We start from the raw sequence: 20,242 nt of genomic DNA on the forward strand, positions 1-20,242 counted from the left end.
TATAGGCTTTCCAAGGAGTGGCTGGTAGATTTGAACTGTTGACATTTTGGTTACCAGCCAATCTCTTATCTGCTGTGCCACCAGGGCTCCAATGAATTATGTATGTAATTGGCTGCTAACCAGAAGGTTGGCAGTTGAAATCCACCAGGTGCTCCTTGGAAACTCTATGGGGCAGTTTTACTCTGTCCTATAGGGTCGCTATGAGTCGGAATCCACTTGACAGCAATGGTTTATATATATATATATATGCAAATATGTCATTTTAAGGGGCTAATATAATTAAAATAATGATAGCTACCATTGACTGGGTGCTTTCTATGTACTCTTGTCATTAGCTGCCATTGAATCAAGCTGGCTCCCAACTCATGACAACCCCATGTATAATGAGATGGGACCATTGATATCTATAAGTTTTTGATTGGCTGATTTTTGGAAGCAGATTTCCGGGCATTTCTTCCCAATCTGGCTCAGTCTGGAAGCTCCTCTGAAACCTGTTCAGCGTCTGAGCAGCACACAGGTCTTCCTCGGACGGGTGGAGGCTGTGCACCAGGCACACTGGCCAGGAATTGAAGCTGGGTCTCCCTCGCGGGAGGTGAGAATTCTACCACCGAGCAACCACTGAACCTCTGGGGCCCCCTCTTGTGTAATAAGTGTCTTTAAGTACATTGTCCATCCTCTCTTTCATCTTCACAACCACCTTTTAACAGATGTGGAAACTCAGAGCTGTTTACCTTGCCCGAGATCAAGCAGCTGGCAAGTTCACTGTGTCTGATCCACTGTGGCAGTTCTGTCCTCCTGGAGTCTGGCTTTTATGAAACTTCTGTTTCATTGTGTACCCGCTACACTGTGAATACAGGATGCTAATACTGTCTTATTCAGGGTTTAGAATTTCATCTCTGTTGCAAATGCATATTTGTTAGAAAACGTCAGAAAGATCCTCCTTGGAAAAGGATGTACCGCTGACAGAGTTGCTGACATTATGCACCACTGTGGCTGGCTGTGCTTACCACGTAAATACATCCTGTGACCAGTGGCTAGCATGAGCTAAGCAAACCCTGAGTAATGCTGGGAAGAGTGGGGGCAATGACTTCCTGCAACCTTCAAGTTGGAATTGTTCACTCAACCAAGGGGCGACAGGAAAAGGTGAGTAATGCTTCCTTCCTGACTCTACCTGCAAGGTGAAAGTGTTGACAGTTGGCTTGGTTTCTCGTGTACCTGTAGCAGAATAATATTTATGTAGCCTTGAAATGCATTCAGCAGGCTGTGAGATAGTATCTCGAATGTGCATATCTTGGCCATTTCTTTTACTATTGCTAAAAACAAAATAAAACTCACAAACACAAAGCTGTGCCAGACTTCCCAGTAATGTCAAAGTAAGTCTGAAGGAATTCCGCTTCTTTTTACATGTCTGGTCTTTTCCCATTTACCCTAAAAGATAACAGTTAACCACCAGCTGAAATAATCAGAGCTCTGCCAGACTTCTTTGAGCTGAACTTCTTATGCAGCCTTAAAATTCCATGGTAGGCACGAGGTGCTGTACTTTGAATTCACAGCACTCTTCAGTAAAACACGTGCGCACCACCTGGGCCATCATCCAGTTCACCTGTTTGCCTAGACGTGGCCCAGAGCAGTCCTGGCCTAAGTTATTCTGGTACAGTTTGTTTGCCCACTGGTTTTCTCTTTATTCCTATTTTTAAAATACATGTCATCTTATATAAACTTATCAGCAGAAACTGGACCATGAGAACCTTTCTTATAGTATGAAATTTTGAGCAGACATCTCAGATTTGTGTAGACATCTCCAGATGTGAGAGATCTGCGTGTTATCTTGACGTTTCTTACCGTGTGAGAAGTTGGGCAATGTTGTCATTGAGGCACTCCTGCCTCGCCTGAGTCACTCAGCACATGGTGACGTGGGCCATGTAAGTAATTCAGGAGGTGGCTTATATCAGAATCCTGCTCACGCTTGGGTTTGACTTGTTAAATCAGTTTATGCCTTTGAGAATTGGATGAAATCCTCTTAAAATTCTGGTTGGCATTTAATTCTCCTTCTAAACCAGCGTTGTGCAGATAGAGCTGACTTTGGAGCCAGGCGGATTTGGGTTTAAATTCTGACTCCTCCACCTTATCAGTTCTTTGGTAGTAAATCTCTCCACACCTCAGTTCCCTCATATGTAAAATGATGACCCTCGTAGACTGTGTGAGGATCACATGGGATAATGAATGCAAAGCACTTAGTATCATTTCTGCTACAGAAGATGCCCAAAGAGTGCTAGTTTTCCTCCTAATAAATGCATTCTCCTTTGCCGTTCCACACTGTAATAACGTGCTTCTCCAGTTGTCTCTCAACCAGGTCCTCCCAGGTGTGGGATTAAAACTTTGCTCCATCAGTTTCCATCATGTCAGAGAAAGAAACTTCTAACCCTCCCAAATCTTGCTGATATGATCTTGGCTATTAGGAGGGAAACACCCTAAGTGACCCTAATTTAGGGCAAGAGAGAAAACCACCATAAAAAAAAAAAAAGAGAAAACCACCATACCACGCATTTAAAATTCTCATGTGCTCACAGTAGTTTTGGCATTAATTCCCTCAGAAAGTAAGAATTAAAGTGAAGTCAAGAATATGGCATCCAGATATGTACTAATTAAGGCTCCCCTCTTTTAGGGTGTCCAACCTTCCCTATTTGCTGGGAACTGAGGTTTTCCCAGGATGGGGGATTTAGTGCTGAAGCTGGGAAAGTGCCTTGCAAACAGGGTTGACTGGTCACCTTGGGAATATTCAGGCAAGGGCTCTGAGGAAGGATGGCTGGCCTGGTCTGCCTTGCAGAGTTCTGCCCCGTAGGCCTCACTGCACTATGCAGCTACATGAGCCTTGGGCATAGAGTTCTTTCTATCAGTGGGGCAGGCTACATATTTCTAACATCACTTCCAACCTTAGTAGTCTATGCTTCTGGCTGAGCAGGTCTCTGCCCTGGCTGCCTGTCTCATCAGATGCCAACACTGGCCTTCTCTCTTTGGCACCTTACACACACTTGGAAGGGAAATAGAATGAGACGACTGTCTGGGCACTTTGGACACCCTCCCATTTCTGAACCATGGACTCTGGAGTCTTGACTTGCCAAGCAGCTTGAGAAAAGAACACAGGCCTCAAGTCTGATAACATCAGTCTGATTCACCAGGGCCTGAGCCCTGCTGTTTACCTACAAGGGAGTGTCCAAGAGACAGTTCTCAGAGTTCACAGAGACAGACACCCGCCCCTTGGCCTCCCTGAACTGGCTTGCTCTGGCCTATGAGAGTTACCGTTTATTTGCTATGTTGATTTTTTTTTCCTATCCCTAAGTTTGAAAAGTGAACTTCCTCTAAAGGCCCAAGGAAGACATGCAGTCCCTTACCAGCAATCTTGTGACCGGGATGTAAGCTAAGTCTTGAAGTCTCATTTGTAATGTGCTCTGCTTTTTATTCAGTCCAGACTTTAAAGTTTTAAGCAGCCAGGCTGAAGACCTCCAGGGACTAAAATAAATCGCTTAGTAAAAAAAAAAAAAAGTCATATAATTTGCATACTTTCTTTCCCTGTTGTTTGCTTCTTTTTTTATATGATTTAAGTTTTGGGTTTCATTTATAATTCAGATATATTGGCCATGAAACAGAAACCATAAACCAAAAGGGTCATATTGAAATTAACAAATTAGGCTGATAATCCTCAAACCCATTGTCACTGAGTTGATTCTGACTCATAGTGACCCTATGGGGCAGAGTAGAACTGCCCCATAGGGTTTCCAAGGCTGTAGTCTTTACTGAAGCCGACTGCCACATCTTTCTCCTGTGGAGCGGCTGATGGATTCAAACCATCAACCTTTTGGTTAGAAGCCAAGCACCCACTGCACCACCAGGGTTCCTTCCGATAACACCAAACCAAAAAAACCTAACCCACTATTATTTCCTTACTCTCTTTTTCTTCCTTCTTTCCTTCCTTTTCTTTTTTTCCTTTCTATCATGCATTTATTCCTTCATCATCTATCTATCTATATTTCCCTATTGAATATCTGACTCCCGGACTGGAATCTAAGGCCCATCACGGCAGGGAGTTTGCCTAGAGTAGAATTTGGTTGCTCAATGTATGCACTTCAGGGATTCTGCTTATTGTCATCAATGGGTTGTCCTTGCCTTGATTAAAGTCGCTATCGCTCCAGAGCACAACTGTTTTTATACCACAAGGTGGGCAGCAGGGACATGGGCTTAGTCAGTTAATTTCCTGTTCTGGCCCTTGTAATTAAGGTTCTACTTAAGCTCAAAATTGAGCATCCCACAGGACATACTGAAGCTAGGATCCAGATATTTCCATACCTGGTCCTGATGAAATTAATAGTCTATTTTGATTTAAAGTAACCGTGGTGGCATAGTGGTTAAGAATTTGGCTGCTAACCAAAAGGTGGGTAGTTTGAATCCACCAGATCCCCTTGGAAACCCTATGGAGCAGTTCTACTCTGTCCAATAGGGTCGCTATGAGTTGGGATCGACTCGATGGCAGTGAGTTTGGTTTTTTTTTTTTTTGGTTTTTGGAGTTAATGATTTAATGCATTTTCCCCTTTGGAAATCATTAAAATTTAATGGCAGTTTTCAAGAGGATAACACAAGATGACAATCGGTTGTAGAATTTGGGGCATTGTCACAGAGGTATGTGGAAAATACTATTGGGCAGGTGTTTTTCTGGTGTTTTCATAGTTGCTCCCCATCAGCTGCTTCCTGTTACCTCCAAGACTAGAGTTATGAGCTCTTGACTAAGACACTCAATTTCCTTCTTGTTCAATATTTAATATTAGATTTTCAATAAGACTCAAAGGCCTGGAAACTAAAATGTAAGAATGTTAAGTTCATGTTCAGGAAGAAAAAAGGCAACTCCCAATAGACTCCTGCAATGGAAGCCACATGATACAATATTGGGACTGTTGCTACACAGTTATAAAAAGAGAGCTTTTAAGGCACCCTGGGAATTTTTCTATTTTTTCACAGAAATGTATGAGTTTTTTACCTCCTCAAGAATGCCTATATTTGTGGCTATTATCAGAAAAAAAGGGAAATAACAAGCGTTGGTGAGGATGTGGAGCAACTGGAACTCTCATTCATTGCTGGCAGGATTGTGAGCGGTACAACCACTGTGAAAACAGTGTAGCAGTTCCTCAGAAAGTTAAACATAGAACGACCTTATGACCCAGCAATTCCACTCCTAGGTAGATACCCAGGGGAACCAAAAGCAAGGACTCAAGCAGTAACTTGTACACCAGTGTTCACTGCAGTGTTATTCACAAGAGCCAAAAAGTGGAAACAACCCAAGTGTCTATCAGAAGATGAATGGATAAACAAAATGTGGTACATAATATGCAAGGAAATATATATATATACAAGGAAATACTCCTCAGCCATCAAGAGAAATGAAGTCCTGATGGCATGACATGGATGAATCTGGAGACATTATGCTGAGTGAAATAAGTCAGACACAGAAGGACAAATACTGTATGAGCACCCTTGTATGAACTGTCTAGATGGGCAAAAGCAGAGGCCACACTTTACTCGTGATTACCAGGGGCATGTGGGGAGGGAAAGTGGGGGTAGGTACTGCTTCAGGGTGCAGGGTTTTTGTTAAGGGTGATGAAAAAATTGGAAGCAGATGGTTGTGATTGTCACACGATACGGTGAACGAAATTAATGTCGCTGAATGGTACACATCAAACAGTTGAAAAGGCAAAGGCTTTGAAATAGATACACATTTCACCACACTAAAAATTAAATAAAAAAAGAATGCATATCTTTGGATATTTGGATGGGTCTGGGCATAAGCCATTGCAGGAGTGAAAAAGAAACCACTCGGGTTCAGTCAGTGCATCAGCATAGAGAAAATTAGGCTTCCCTACATACACCACTGTACCACTTTCCAGCATTAGCCGAGGGTACGGCCAGCAGCTACCGTTAAAAAAAAAAAACAAACTCGAATATAAGAAGAATTTGCCTGCGCTAAATAAGTTAATGTGATAGGTTACAAACTGTGCTTTCATTTTTATCTTTATGCTCATTTTCCAATGATGATATCACTAAAACATGGAGACAAAAATCTTTTTAAGCAAAGGACAGATGAAACATTTAGGGAAAAACAGTGTGCTAAACTTTTTTTTTTTTTTTTAAACATCCAAACTGTTTTCACAGTATTCCATCTCCAGGGAACGTTGCAGGCTTTAGGTGCACACAACTAGCCTAGGTCAAGTCTCAGAGTGCTTTTCTCATTTTTACTGGTAATCTGAAGAGATGATATTCAACAAGAAAGGGAGAAAATAAAAGATATGAGTAATTATAAGCATACTTTTGCTTCAGAAAATTTTTCACATTGCACAGTCATAAATTTATGCTAATAAATGATAAAATATTTTATTTATTTAATATAGAATATACAATATTGCACTCCAGTTGCAAGTAGTTCATCAAAAAATTGTATTTACAAACTGCCATAACAATTGTCTGAGCCAGATGTTTTACGGCATCAACAACTATAACCATGACATTGAACTTTGAACCTACTAAAAAAGGGCCAGGTTTAATAGTCTCCTTTTTACTCCACAGTGTCAGTGACCAGTAGTTTAAAAACTACGTACGTGTAAAAACAATAACCTTTCCAGTTACATAAATACCTTTCAGTAGTAAAAAAAAAAATTTTACTGCTAATCCCTCCCCACGTATTAGTCAAGTAGATTACCGTCAAACTATTTTCTTTGCTTTATCAGTAATGTTTCTTTCCATCATGTTTAATCATGTTATTCTATATGCTATTTTTTTCATGAACAAATGAGTTATTTTGCTCATTCTTACAGAAAGCGGTAGCGAAACTTTTCATCCAGACTGAGCTACAAAGTTTGATTTTTCTCCAAAGTTATTCAGCAACTGAGATGATCCAGGTTTAGGACAGGAATCCTCTACCACAGACTCAAGGCGGGCACAAGGCTGAGGCACATAAATGTGAACAGAAGGAGAGTTTGCTCTGCTTAGAGTTTGGGGACCCCCGTTCCCCTGTTCTTCGTGCCCAGCTATCTCAGACATCTACTTCCCGAATCCACCCCAACTAAATCCTTTGTGCTTCCTGTGCCGCCTCTGAAGTTCAAAATGTTCCTGAAAGATCTTGGCGGTTTTAAAACGAAACCAGCTGGTGTTCTTTTTTTTTTCATCTATTTTATGGACAGTGTAGTCAGCCACCATTTTTATTTCAGAGACATCTGACCTAGGTTCTAATGCATCTTATTCTGACAGTAGAAAGGCACAAAACCATTTTGCATAAAGCATTCACATATGAAGCTAATGGGATACCTGCACATAAGAGAACTGGCTATATGAAAAAGACCCTTTTCTTAAAATAATAATAATGATAATTCTCCTTATCTTTGACAGTATCTCTTTTACCTAAGTGCAATTCAGTGGACAGGAAAATAGCAGCATTTTTAGAGCAACAGCTGGGAGAAAATTCTTATAGCGGGGAGTCTGTCGTATTGAAAAGAGCCCACATTGAACCTACACCTGCCAGCCCGCACAGCGTCTGAAGACGTGTATCTCGGGCTTATTTGAAAACAAATCACTTTAGTATCGAGCACTTTATAGTAGCAAACACTCAGCTTACAGTCAGAAGATATTTGAACAATATATACAAAAATCTAACCAAGGAAAAGAAAAGATGACTTCAAATTGCACCAATAAAAACAGACCATACCAAGTAGAGGAAAACCATCTCAAGACCAGTAACTGTGTAAAAATAAATATTTAAGTAACTCAAAGACCTATTCTCACCATTAAACCTTTATAAAAATAGAATACAGTATTAAACAAATATACAAATATATCGAAATAGAATCATTTATAAAATATTTTACCATTAAGAAACCCATTTCTTTCCCCCTCATTCTTCTTTCTAATAATTTTGTTCTTGAAGAGATACATTTTGATAAAACTTTGTTTTGAGAGGGTTGACTAGGTGACAAATCTTCACTGGGTCATCATCACTGATACAGAATTACTCTCAGATAGTCCTGAATCTGAAAATGTATTCACTCTGGGTGTCAAGGGCAAGTTCAGAATTAAGGTCACAGTAATGCTGCACCAACATTCTGATCCCTAAGTCTCCCAGCCACCCGGAGGCGGTCCCTTGTTTCAAAGTATACCTTTTTTTGAGAAGGGTGAATTACTGCCTAATTTGGAATGGCTACGCGATACGTGAAGGCTTGGATTAGACCAAATAGAAGGGCAAATCTTGCCCTCAGGTAACCATGTTCTGTGTCAACTCTGACTTTGCTATTCTTGTTTGAAACTTGGAAACAAGGGGACTGTTGGAGGCACATTTTAAGTGATGCTGTGAAAGAGGAATGATGTTATTGATCTGATAAGATGAAACTCCAAGACACTTTTGCCAACACCCAAGTAACTACAGAAGTTTTTATTTAGCGGTATCTCAACTATAAGTTATCTTTTAATAGGTACTGCCACAGGCCTACAACCTGATGCAAACTGGAATGGACAGAATGACCTGTGACCCTGAAGTGGCTTTATAAGTGCCTTCTGAATCACTGAATAAGATTATCAGTTGTGTAGTTTTAGGATGGAGCCCTGGTGGCGCAGTGGTTAAGAGCTTGGCTGCTAACTAAAAGGTCAGCAGTTCGAATCCACCAGCTGCTCCCTGGAAACCCTATGCGGCAGTTCTACTCTGTCTACAGGGTCACTATGAGTCAGATTCAATTCGATGGCACGTAACAACAACCACAGTTTTAGGATTAACTGAGGTTTCCAGTGTGGTGATGCTTTAAAATTTGGTGTTTTGTATGCATGTGCGTTTAGTCTTTGTTAACTATGGTATTTAACTAGAATATACCTTCTGATTACAGTTGAATACAGAATAGAAGGAATTTTGATTTAAATGGTACCAATCAGCCCAAGATGGCTGAAAGGAGTAAATACCATGGCATTGATGCTTGGTTTTCATGCTCTTTGCCTTAAAAAAAAAAAATCAATTTAGATATTGTTAAAATGCACCTCAGTATGTCTTTGTCGGCAAGTCAGTCAAAAGCATGTCCTAGAAAATACTTCCAAACAGGCTTCCCCTCTCTAGCTACCCTCTGGAAATAAGTATAGATCCGTCTCAAACAAGAAAAACCTTTCAACAGCTTTAGCTGGATGATAACAATCAAAACTCAGCTAATTTCCAAGTTCTGTGTTCCCCTCTTCTCCATAGCTCAAATATTTCTACATCTAGGCATTTCAAATCTTCTGAAATTACTTAGGCTTAGTCAATAGGGTGCTTTGTTCCTTGGGAAACAGCAATCATGTTGTCAGCTTGGGGATACTGGACAAGACGAGTGCTCGTGAAGATGGTCCTGTGATTCCAAGTCACCCATGATACACTTCAAGGGAACCTCCCTCCTTGGGAAGGATTTCTTCCTGAGGAGAAAGAAAAAAAAAGTCAATCAATTCTAGTTTAGGCAAATGTTATAAAACTAAATATTATACTTCAAATTCTGTTCCCTATAGTCTTTGGCTTTGTGACATTCTCTGTATTTCACACATTTCCTTTGTGAATTTTAAATTTTGAAGAGAAGTTGGTGGCCTTACTAAAGGCAATGATCACTTGGTTCCTCTGGTAGGATAAATCTCCATCTTCCTGTAGGCCTTTCTCTGGACTTTTGAAATTTCTGTTTACCTCAAACCAATAACGGAGTGGGGTGAAGAAAATGTTTTTGAACGTGAGGCTAGAGCTAACTACCACAGGGTTGGACAACAAAAATAGAAAACAAGGCAGATTGTTTAAATAAATATTTGAAGTGAAATAGATTCCACCCTTTTAAAATACCGATAGCTCCAAAAGGCCTAGGCATTGGCCAGAAGAAAGGGAAGGGCAGTCTTATAATTACTTAAGCAGGTTGTTTACCTAAAACAGGCTCTTAGCTGATAAATGCAGAGCTTCCAAGTATCATCAAAGATATTTGTTCTATACTCCCAAAGCATCTTTGCAAATGATGAGACCACAATTACCTCACACTAGCCTTTAGTGTGGGCTTCTACATGTCTTCCGTTACTACCAAAGAGAAATGTGGAGATCATTGTCAGAATATCTGAGGAGTTCTGCTTGCGGAGCCGTAATATCGCTCCTTGAAATTAAACCATGTTTATTCCTAATTCACCTAAAGGAAAAGTTACCATTCTTTTATAACGATACTAAAATCAGCAACTTATATATTCTATGCAAAAAACAGAAAACCAGAAAGTCCTACATTTTGGCAAGTTCCCGATCTGATGAATTGAAGGATAGGAAGATGACTAACCACCACCAAAGAGAAGAGCAATTTTCATGAATTACACTCTGAAAACTGAATACCAAAATCATCCATGTGTCACCTGTCTGTTGGAGCCCGGGTGGCACAGTGGTTAAGAACTTGGCTGCTAACCAAAAGGCCAGCAGTTTGAATCCAGCAGCCACCCCTTGGAAGCCTCACCGGGTAGTTCTACTCTGTCCTGTAGGGTTGCTATGAGTTGAAATTGACTCGACAGTAACAGGTATGGGTAACCTATTACTCAAGGGTCTGCCTTCATGGGATTCTACGAGTCATCTTCCAGTTCTGATATTGGATGACTGCAGCTCAGTTTGGAAAAGCAAACATTTTTTATTCCATGAGGTGAAAACTGATGAACTTGTTATTTAAGTCTGGATGGAATAATTTTAATTACAGTTTATGATCTCTCAATGGGCTCAAGCATAGCAACAATTGTGAGGATGGCACAGGCCTGGGCAGTGTTTTGTTCTGTTGAACACAGGGTCACTATAAGTTGGAACCGACTCAATGGTGCCTATCAACAACAATATCTAACAAGTGGACAAAAAAACTCCATAGTAAATATACTTATTTTTTCTTTTGCTTAGAAAGACTAATTTTCTCAAATTTTCTGAATTTCTCCTGAAATCTTAAAATGAACTCTTAGGAATTTCAACACAAGTGTCCTAGTAAACTAGAGAAAAAGTACAGGTTAAACTCTTGCTTCCATGTCTTGAAAAAGTCATGGAACTAGTTTCTGAAACGAGTAATTCCTGTGATGAAAGCTTACGTTTACTTTGTAAACTGCATTTTTTTTTTTTTAAGTTGCTGGAGGTAACTGCTTCACCCACACAAAGTCCGCCACACTCTCCGATCCCATTGGCTTTGGTTCTTGGCTCTCTCTATTGGCTATCCTTCAGAGCAAACAATGCTGTTTGCAGGCGGTGAGTTAAAAAAGGTGGTCTGTGGTTAGGGACAGACATCATTACAGGGAGCAGTCAGCATCAGGGCATGGGGAAAGCCCAGCTCATTTCCTCCTCAGGACTCTCTAAAGAACTAGGTATTAAGTACTGACTGAAGTTTCCAAGAATTCAAGCTATGTTTTGGGTCTAGGCTAGTAAATGTGTAAAGGAAATCTCTACAGCGCTGTGACTGTCAATGACATGTGCTACAAACGACTGCACGGGTTCCGGGTGACGCCAGCCTCCCCTCTCTGCGCAAAAATATGAAACAGCTGGGAAAGCAAGCCACACTGTCCGTCCCTATCTTCCAACAAACAGGATTGAGTGAGGTGGAGAAACAGTGCAGTGAACCAAGCTAATTCATGAGCCTCTGGTTCTCCTGCAGAGATTCACCCTCTGTGGTTTCCTAAACTTGCTGTCACCTTCTCTTGGAGGGAAGAACAGTTGTCTCTTGCCTCAACTATGTCTCTTTGCTGTCAAAGTGAAAATTCTCACAGGCTAACCAAACTTGTTACCTTTTTTCATAGAGTCAAGCCTTAAAGGGCTTTCGAAAGATGACTTCATAGGTCCAATCCTAAACTGTTTCACATCGTGATTTTGATACTGGAGATGGGGGTGGGCCTGGGTCTAGAGACGTCAGAAAAGGGTGATTTTACTTTTATGTCGTCAGGTTATATTTTGGCTTGTTTGGGTGTCATCTCATCTCACCACTGTTTCTGCCATCAGTTCTACCTTCCTTCTGTGAATAAAACACAGAAGAAGGCTCTGACTCCCGCTAGCTATCTGGATGTGAACTTAATTTTCAGTTTACTTTTTACATAATCCAGTAAGCAATGAGCTTCTGTTTTTCTTCTTCTGGGTTCCAATCATGGAACCTGGATATATACGTAGTACTGACTACCCAGAATAATAAAATATAGAGAGTGGAAATTATCTGCCCATCTCCCTTCATTTCATGAAGGATGGAAGCCGAGGCCCAAAGTGGAGGAGTGACTAGTCAGCAGAAGACAGACCTCCTACTTCCCCCCCAGACCTGTACCCCCAGACCCTGCTCACTCTCCACAGCTTTCCTCCTCCACATGATAGCATTTATGCCTGACATCATTGGCATACCCTGGACAGCACTCACTTCTCTCCGTTCCAAAAGATAACTTGTGGAAAACATGATTAAAAAAAAAAAGTTTGACTTCCTATATACGTGTCTAGGGACTCAGACTAGAGGAAGAAGCAAATATTTGATAAAATATAAGAAAGAACTCAAGTTTTGAGCCTCGGGTCAAGAGAAACAAAGAATCTCCCCGTCCTCATGTTGGATATTACTCATGTTTGTATCAAGGCTGTGGCTACTCAGAGGTTATTAAGTTTACCATTATGATTATTCAGTCTTCAGGAGAGAGTTGCACACAAACACGTCCTGTGACATGCCACCCCCACCAGTTACTGGAGTTTATCTCAAGGGGAGACAAAATACCTTCATGGCATGAAATGTTCTTTTCATTCAGCATACAGCATGGTGTCAGTGAAGGGCAAAAGGAAGCTATGTTGCACTGTTTAATTCTTGGTTCTCAAAAAGAATTCTGAAAAGGTACCTTCTCCTCTCCCTTCACTACTCCCAGGTGTGCTGAAGGAAAAGTAAGGATGACACCTGAGGATAAACCTTATTTAGCTCCTCAGTGAAAAGCACATTGAGCAAAAGGACTTCACCCCGTGCTCCTGGGTGATGCAAAGGGAGACAGTATATCCCATGTTATGATCAGAGAGAGAAACTATAGAGTGAGAGCAATTAAGAACTGTGAGCCATACTATAATCTAGTCCAATCCCCTCATATCAACAAACTGACGCTCCCTGGTGTGAACTAAACTGCTCCAGCAACTCTTAGAAAGTCTGCAAAAAACAATTTCAGCAAAATTTAGCCAAAGAAAGTTATTTTCCAGCTATGTGAGTGTCAAACTGCTGACAAAACCCTGCAGAGAAGTCCTTCCTCACAACTTCGTACAGAAATGCCTCCAAGAAAATGCCAGCTGCTTTTGACATGGTGACACCCAGCCTTCCTTTCTGCAGGAGGCGAGCAGTAAAGAGTTATAAGAGAGCAAAGCCTGTCCTCGGGCTACAGGCTGGATGAGTTGGCTACAATCAAACATGGAGACAGCCCAGAGTGAGTTTGTATCACAAGGTCAATTCACATAAAGACTAGGTGTTCCTGGCTATTGTCAATGCAGGGTGTAACAGCAGGGGGGGTTGACTTTGTACTGAGCTTGTCTGCTTGCTGACTGAGCCTTTTTTAAAATAATTTCATTTTCCCCCATTTTTCACTAATAAGCCAACTAGGATGGTGCTAACATAGAATTATCCTTGCAGGCAGACCTAGAGCCTGGAAACCTGGATTTGGTAGCAGTTCCATTATTTGGTAGGTCTAACCAAAAGGTTGGCAGTTTGAATCCACCAGGCGCTCCTTGGAAACTCTATGGGGCAGTTCTACTCTGTCCTACAGGGTCACTATGAATCAGAATCGACTCAGGGGCAATGGGTTTGGTTTTGGAAACCCTGATAGTGTAGTGGTTAAGTGCTATGGCTGCTAATTCAAAGGTCGGCAGTTCCAATCCACCAGGGCTCCCTGGAAACTCAATGGGGCAGTTCTACTCTGCCCTATAGGGTCGCTATGACTCAAAACTGGCTCCACAGCAACGGGTTTGGGTTTTTGGTTTGCTTCCAATTTTAGATTACTGGACTCTAACCGGAAGTTGCCACTAACCACCACTCAACTTGGCTACACTGAACAAACACAAACACGCACACAGACAGACACCATTCTCAGGCTCTGGGAAAGCCCACCTTAGGGTTCCGGTCTCCCGGTCTGGGCGCAGGCGGCGTCCCTCCAGCTCCTGCAGCCCCTTGCTGCGTGGGGGTCTCCCTGGCCTTCTTACAGGTGTACAGCCATTTGATGATGCGAGCGTTCTTCTCGATGACCGAGGTCCTGCTGGGGACTTGCTCCACCAGCTCGTCTTCCTGCAGTCCGTCGTCCCCGCCGCTGTGCCGGGAGAAGCCGCTGTCCGACGTGGCCATGCTCACGCTGCGGACTCTGAAGGCGATGTGGTCTGACCCTGCTGAAAAGTTCTCCCTGCCGAGGTCCTCCACCACCTCGGGGTCCAGGCCGCAGTACTGGAAAAAGGTGTCAGACTCTGCAAAGGACTTAGAGTAGCGGGAGCTGATGTCCGACTGAGAGCGGTGCAGGCCCCGGCGCCTTACCTCCTGGAGGAGCTCAGGACCAGGGGGCGCGGCTTGGCACCTGCTGGGTGCCCTGGCAGGCAGGGAGGGGGTAGGTGGCGCGGGAGGTACTGAACCGGCGACAGGGCCGGCGCCAAGGCTGCTCCCTGGGGCCTTGGCCGGGGCGGCCTCCTGGCCCTGGGCTCTGGCCTCCTGGCCCTGGGCTCTGGCCTCCTGGCCCTGGGCTCTGGCCCCCTGGCCCTGGGCTCTGGCCCCCTGGCCCTGGGCTCTGGCCCCCTGGCCCTGGGCTCTGGCCTCCTGGCCCTGGGCTCTGGCCTCCTGGCCCTGGGCTCTGACCTCCACACTCTCGGTCTTGACCTCCTCTCCCACTTTAGGCATCTCAGGGGGCACCAGCGCCTTGTCCTTGCCTGGCCCTTGGAAGAGCTTCTTCACCAAGCTTCCCCTGGAGCCGTCGGCGCCGGGCCCTCTGACGAACTCGCATTTCTGCCGGTAGATGACCAGCGAGTCCGGCCTCAGCGGCTTCCGGGCAATGGCCCTGCGAGCCACGGGGCACGGGGCGCGGGCCGGGAGCTGGGGGGCGCCGGCTGCCGTCTCCTCCGGGCCGCGGGGGTCGCAGGCGCTCCTGCGGCTGTCCCCGGAGCAGCTCTCGCTGCTGCTCTCGGAAGCGGAGGTGGGCCCGGCCACCGGTCGGCTCTTCACGTACTTGGCGCGGTCGGCCGCCAGCCTCTCCACGGCGCTCCTGCGCGCCGGCCGCGCCGCGTCCAGGTGCCGGCGCAGGTAGTCGGGGCCCCGGTGCAGGAGGCGCTCGCTCAGGGGCGCGTCGAACGCCGGCAGGGCGTGCATCCTGACGCCGGGCGCGACCCCCGCGGGCATGGCCGCGGTGCTCGGGGTCCCGTGAGTCCGGGCGCTCAGGCACCCGCTGCGGGCTTCCGGCGCGCCGCTGGGCAAACTCCGGATCCGCGCCGATTGGCGAGTCCCGCCCCGTGCCCGCCGCGCCCCGCGCCCGCCGCGCCCCGCCGGCCCAGGTCCGGAGGTGGGTGAACCCCGAAGTCCGCGCTAATTGGCGAAGCGCGGCCGGTGCCCGCCGCGCCCGGCTCGGGGCCGCCCGCCCGCCGGCGCCTTTACCTTGCAGCCGAACCAGCCTCCCGGGCCAGGCCAGCCAATCGCCGGGGAGGAGGGTGCCGGCCCGGCTGACGGGCCACTCAGCTGGCAGCGCGTCTGGGAAAGGGGCACTCGTGGGGCGCGGGGGAGGATCAGGCCATCCGGCTGGCAGAGAAGCCTGGGGCGGAAAGTGTTGGTTCAGCTCCTGGTATCCTCTGCCTCCCCCGTGGCCCTGGAATCTCCTGAGGGCAAAGCCTGAACGGTGGCGTTTCCGGGGGAGGAGGAGGGACAGAGGAGATGGGGTCCCCCCACCGCCTTCAAAGCCTCGCGTCCTTTGATTCTTAAGGTGATCTCGGTGTGTTTGAAAACTTTTGACTGTTAAATGTCCTAAGTTTCTCCCTGAGATTATAATTTTATTATAAGAAAAAAAAAAAAAAAGGATACAGACGGAAAGAAAATGCATGGCACATTCAGGGGACAGTCTATGTGTTGGGCAGTGTGAACCCAAAAGCCCAGCAGGGACTTGGATTCTGGTCCAGACTAGGTCACTGACGGGCCATGAGGCGTGACCAGGTCAGAGCAGAGGGTGCCAAGACTAACAGGAAGAGCAGACTGGTGTCAGAAGACTCAGGAAAAAGCCTGATCAAATGCCCAGCTCCACTGTTAGTTTTTACTGTAACCAAGATAACAGGAAAACCGTGGTTTCACAAGGGGAGAGGATCAGCATAGATATGCTAATAGTCTAAAAGAGAAAATATTACCAAAATTCCATTCTTTCTAAAAGTTGGAAAAAGGACTAAAAATATCTGCCAGACAAGTGAAGTCCAAGTTATCTCTCATGTTAAGGAGTACACCAAGAACTACCCACCTTGCACAAGTTGTGACTGAGTGCCCTGTGTGTGATCCTTCCTGGATATGATGCAATTTTGGTAAACACGTCTTGTGTACCAGTGGGGAAAAATGGCACAACAAAAGGGATCTGAGGTGGGGGGCCTCCTGGTGAATCAGCAGGAGCTGAGGCTGAGTGATTCAACCAAGGTTTCAGCACAACTGCCCTGAGGAGACCAGGGCAGCACAGCAGGTTGGGCTGAAGAGGGCCTTCCCCGTGGCCATAGAGTCGGTGCTGACTCACAGAGACCCTACAGGACGGAGTAGCACTGCTCCATAAGGTTTCTGGGGAGTGGGTGATAGATTTGAACTGCTAACCTTCTGGTTAGCAACCTAGCTCTTAACCACTGTGCCACCAGGGCTTTGAAAAAAAAAAAAACAACCAACAAACCCATTGCTGTCCAGTCAATTCTGACTCTTAATGACCCTATAGGACAGAGTAGAACTGCCCCATAGGTTTTCCAAGGAGTGCCTGGTGAATTTAAATTGCCAACCTTTTGGTTAGCAACCTAGCTCTTAACCACAATGCCACCAGGGTTTCCCCACCAGGATTTGGAGACCTTTTAATCCCTTTGACCCACCAAAGGAAAAAAAAAAAAAAAACCCAGTGCCGTCGAGGCTTGGTGGGACTAAATCACAGTCATTGGACGAAACACAACGTGAAACCAAGTCTTCTGAGAGGCAGACTACTCAGATAGCCTCACCCGAAAACGTCAGATTCGCTGAAAAAGAAGACCTTTAGGTCTTCAGATTCATTGAAAAAGAAGATAGAGAGAAACCTCAAGTTGAATGTATTTTGTTTCCTACAGCAGGATGGTGGAAGGGGCCTGATAGACCCCAAAGTCCAGCCTTCTTTCTGCTCACCAACCCTGGTCTTTGTCAGACTGAGGAAAAAAGCCTTTTTAATTGATTAGCCTAGAGTGGCTCCTTTTCCTAATTTGCACTACCTATGCAAAAAAAAAATTTTTTTTTTTAATGCAATAGCAGCAGTCCTAGGTGAACCCTTAAGGAGATGGCCTCTGAAATTAGTCTGAAGAATTTTTTTTTAATAACTTTTATTAAGCTTCAAGTGAACGTTTACAAATCCAATCAGTCTGTCACATACAAGTTTACATACATCTCACTCCCTACTCCCACTTGCTCTCCCCCTCTTGAGTCAGCCCTTTCAGTTTCTACTTTCTTGACAATTTGGCCGGCTTCCCTCTCTCTCTATCCTCCCATCCCCCCTCCAGACAAGAGTTGCCAACACAATCTCAAGTGTCCACCTGATACAATTAGCTCACTCTTCATCAGCGTCTCTCTCCCACCCGCTGACCAGTCCCTTTCATGTCTGATGAGTTGTCTTCGGGGATGGTTCCCGTCCTGTGCCAACAGAAGGTCTGGGGAGCATGGCCGCCGGGATTCCTCTAGTCTCAGTCAGACCATTAAGTTTGGTCTTTTTATGAGAATTTGGGGTCTGTATCCCACTGATCTCCTGCTCCCTCAGGGGTCCTCTGCTGTGCTCCCTGTCAGGGCAGTCATCGATTGTGGCCGGGCACCAACTAGTACTTCTGGTCTCAGGATAATGTAGGTCTCTGGTTCATGTGGCCCTTTTTGTCTCTTGGGCTCTTAGTTGTCGTGTGGCCTTGGTGTTCTTCATTTTCCTTTGCTCCAGGTGGGTTGAGACCAATTGCTGCATCTTAGATGGCCGCTTGTTAGCATTTAAGACCCCAGACGCCACATTTCAAAGTGGGATGCAGAATGATTTCATAATAGAATTATTTTGCCAATTGACTTAGAAGTCCCCGCAAACCATGTTCCCCAGACCCCCGCGCTTGCTCCGCTGACCTTTGAAGCATTCATTTTATCCCGGAAACTTCTCTGCTTTTGGTCCAGTCCAATTGAGCTGACCTTCCATGTATTGAGTGTTGTCTTTCCTTTCACCTAAAGCAGTTCTTATCTACTGATTAATCAATAAAAAACCCTCTCCCACCCTCCCTCCCTCCCCCCCTCGTAACCACAAAAGTATGTGTTCTTCTCAGGTTTACTATTTCTCAAGATCTTATAATAGTGGTCTTATACAATATTTGTCCTTTTGCCTCTGACTAATTTCGCTCAGCATAATGCCTTCCAGGTTCCTCCATGTTATAAAATGTTTCAGAGATTCGTCACTATTCTTTATCGATGCGTAGTATTCCATTGTGTGAATATACCACAATTTATTTACCCATTCATCCGTTGATGGACACCTTGGTTGCTTCCAACTTTTTGCTATTGTAAACAGAGCTGCAATAAACATGGCTGTGCATATATCTGTTTGTATGAAGGCTCTTGTATCTCTAGGGTATATTCCTAGGAGTGGGATTTCTGGGTTGTATGGTAGTTCTATTTCTAACTGTTTAAGATAACGCCAGATAGATTTCCAAAGTGGTTGTACCATTTTACATTCCCACCAGCAGTGTATGAGAGTTCCAATCTCTCCGCAGCCTCTCCAACATTTATTATTTTGTGTTTTTTGGATTAATGCCAGCCTTGCTGGTGTGAGATGGAATCTCATCGTAGTTTTAATTTGCATTTCTTTAATGGCTAATGATCGAGAGCATTTTCTCATGTATCTGTTGGCTGCCTGAATATTTTCTTTAGTGAAATGTGTGTTCATATCCTTTGCCCACTTCTTGATTGGGTTGTTTGTTTTTTTGTGGTTGAGTTTTGCCAGAATCATGTAGATTTTAGAGATCAGGCGCTGGTCGGGGATGTCACAGCTGAAAATTCTTTCCCAATCTGTAGGTGGTCTTTTTACTCTTTTGGAGAAGTCTTTAGATGAGCATAGGTGTTTGATTTTTAGGAGCTCCCAGTTATCTGGTTTCTCTTCATCATTTTTGGTAATATTTTGTATTCTGTTTATGCCTTGTATTAGGGCTCCTAGGGTTGTCCCAATTTTTTCTTCCATGATCTTTATCGTTTTAGTCTTTATATTTAGGTCTTTGATCCACTTGGAGTTAGTTTTTGTGCATGGTGTGAGGTATGGGTCCTGTTTCTTTTTTTTTGCAAATGGGTATCCAGTTATGCCAGCACCATTTGTTAAAAAGGCTATCTTTTCCCCAATTAATTGACACTGGTCCTTTGTCAAATATCAGCTGCTCATACGTGGATGGATCTATGTCTGAGTTCTCAATTCTGTTCCATTGGTCTATGTGCCTGTTGTTGTACCAGTACCAGGCTGTTTTGACTACTGTGGCTGTGTAATAGGTGCTTAAGTCAGGTAAAGTGAGGCCTCCCACTTTCTTCTTCTTTTTCAGTAATGCTTTGCTTATCCGGGGCTTCTTTCCCTTCCATATGAAATTGGTGATTTGTTTCTCTATCCCCTTAAAATATGACATTGGAATTTGGATCGGAAGTGCGTTAAATGTATAGATGGTTTTTGGTAGAATAGACATTTTTACTATGTTAAGTCTTCCTATCCATGAGCAAGGTATGTTTTTCCACTTAAGTATGTCCTTTATTAATTTCTTGTAGTAAAGCTTTGTAGTTTTCTTTGTATAGGTCTTTTACATCCTTGGTAAGATTTATTCCTAAGTATCTTATCTTCTTGGGGGCTACTGTGAATGGTATTGATTTGGTTATTTCCTCTTCGGTGTTCTTTTTGTTGATGTAGAGGAATCCAAGTGATTTTTGTATGTTTATTTTATAACCTGAGACTCTGCCAAACTCTTCTATTAGTTTCAGTAGTTTTCTGGAGGATTCCTTAGGGTTTT

General features: G+C 44.2%; 1 protein-coding gene across 1 annotated transcript; it reads right to left on the reverse strand.

The window, feature by feature from the left end:
* Window positions 1-13,742: 13,742 nt before the first annotated feature.
* FAM110C (family with sequence similarity 110 member C) lies at window positions 13,743-15,362 on the reverse strand. Its single transcript, XM_064294904.1, has 2 exons — window positions 14,877-15,362; window positions 13,743-14,696 (listed from the first exon to the last, which is right to left on the reverse strand). The coding sequence occupies exons 1-2, from the start codon at window positions 15,360-15,362 to the stop codon at window positions 14,106-14,108; spliced, it is 1,077 nt and encodes a 358-aa protein (XP_064150974.1). The 3' UTR covers window positions 13,743-14,105.
* Window positions 15,363-20,242: the final 4,880 nt, after the last annotated feature.

This window comes from Loxodonta africana, chromosome 12 (genome assembly GCF_030014295.1).
Source record: "Loxodonta africana isolate mLoxAfr1 chromosome 12, mLoxAfr1.hap2, whole genome shotgun sequence".
Classification (NCBI taxonomy): Eukaryota; Metazoa; Chordata; class Mammalia; order Proboscidea; family Elephantidae; genus Loxodonta; species Loxodonta africana.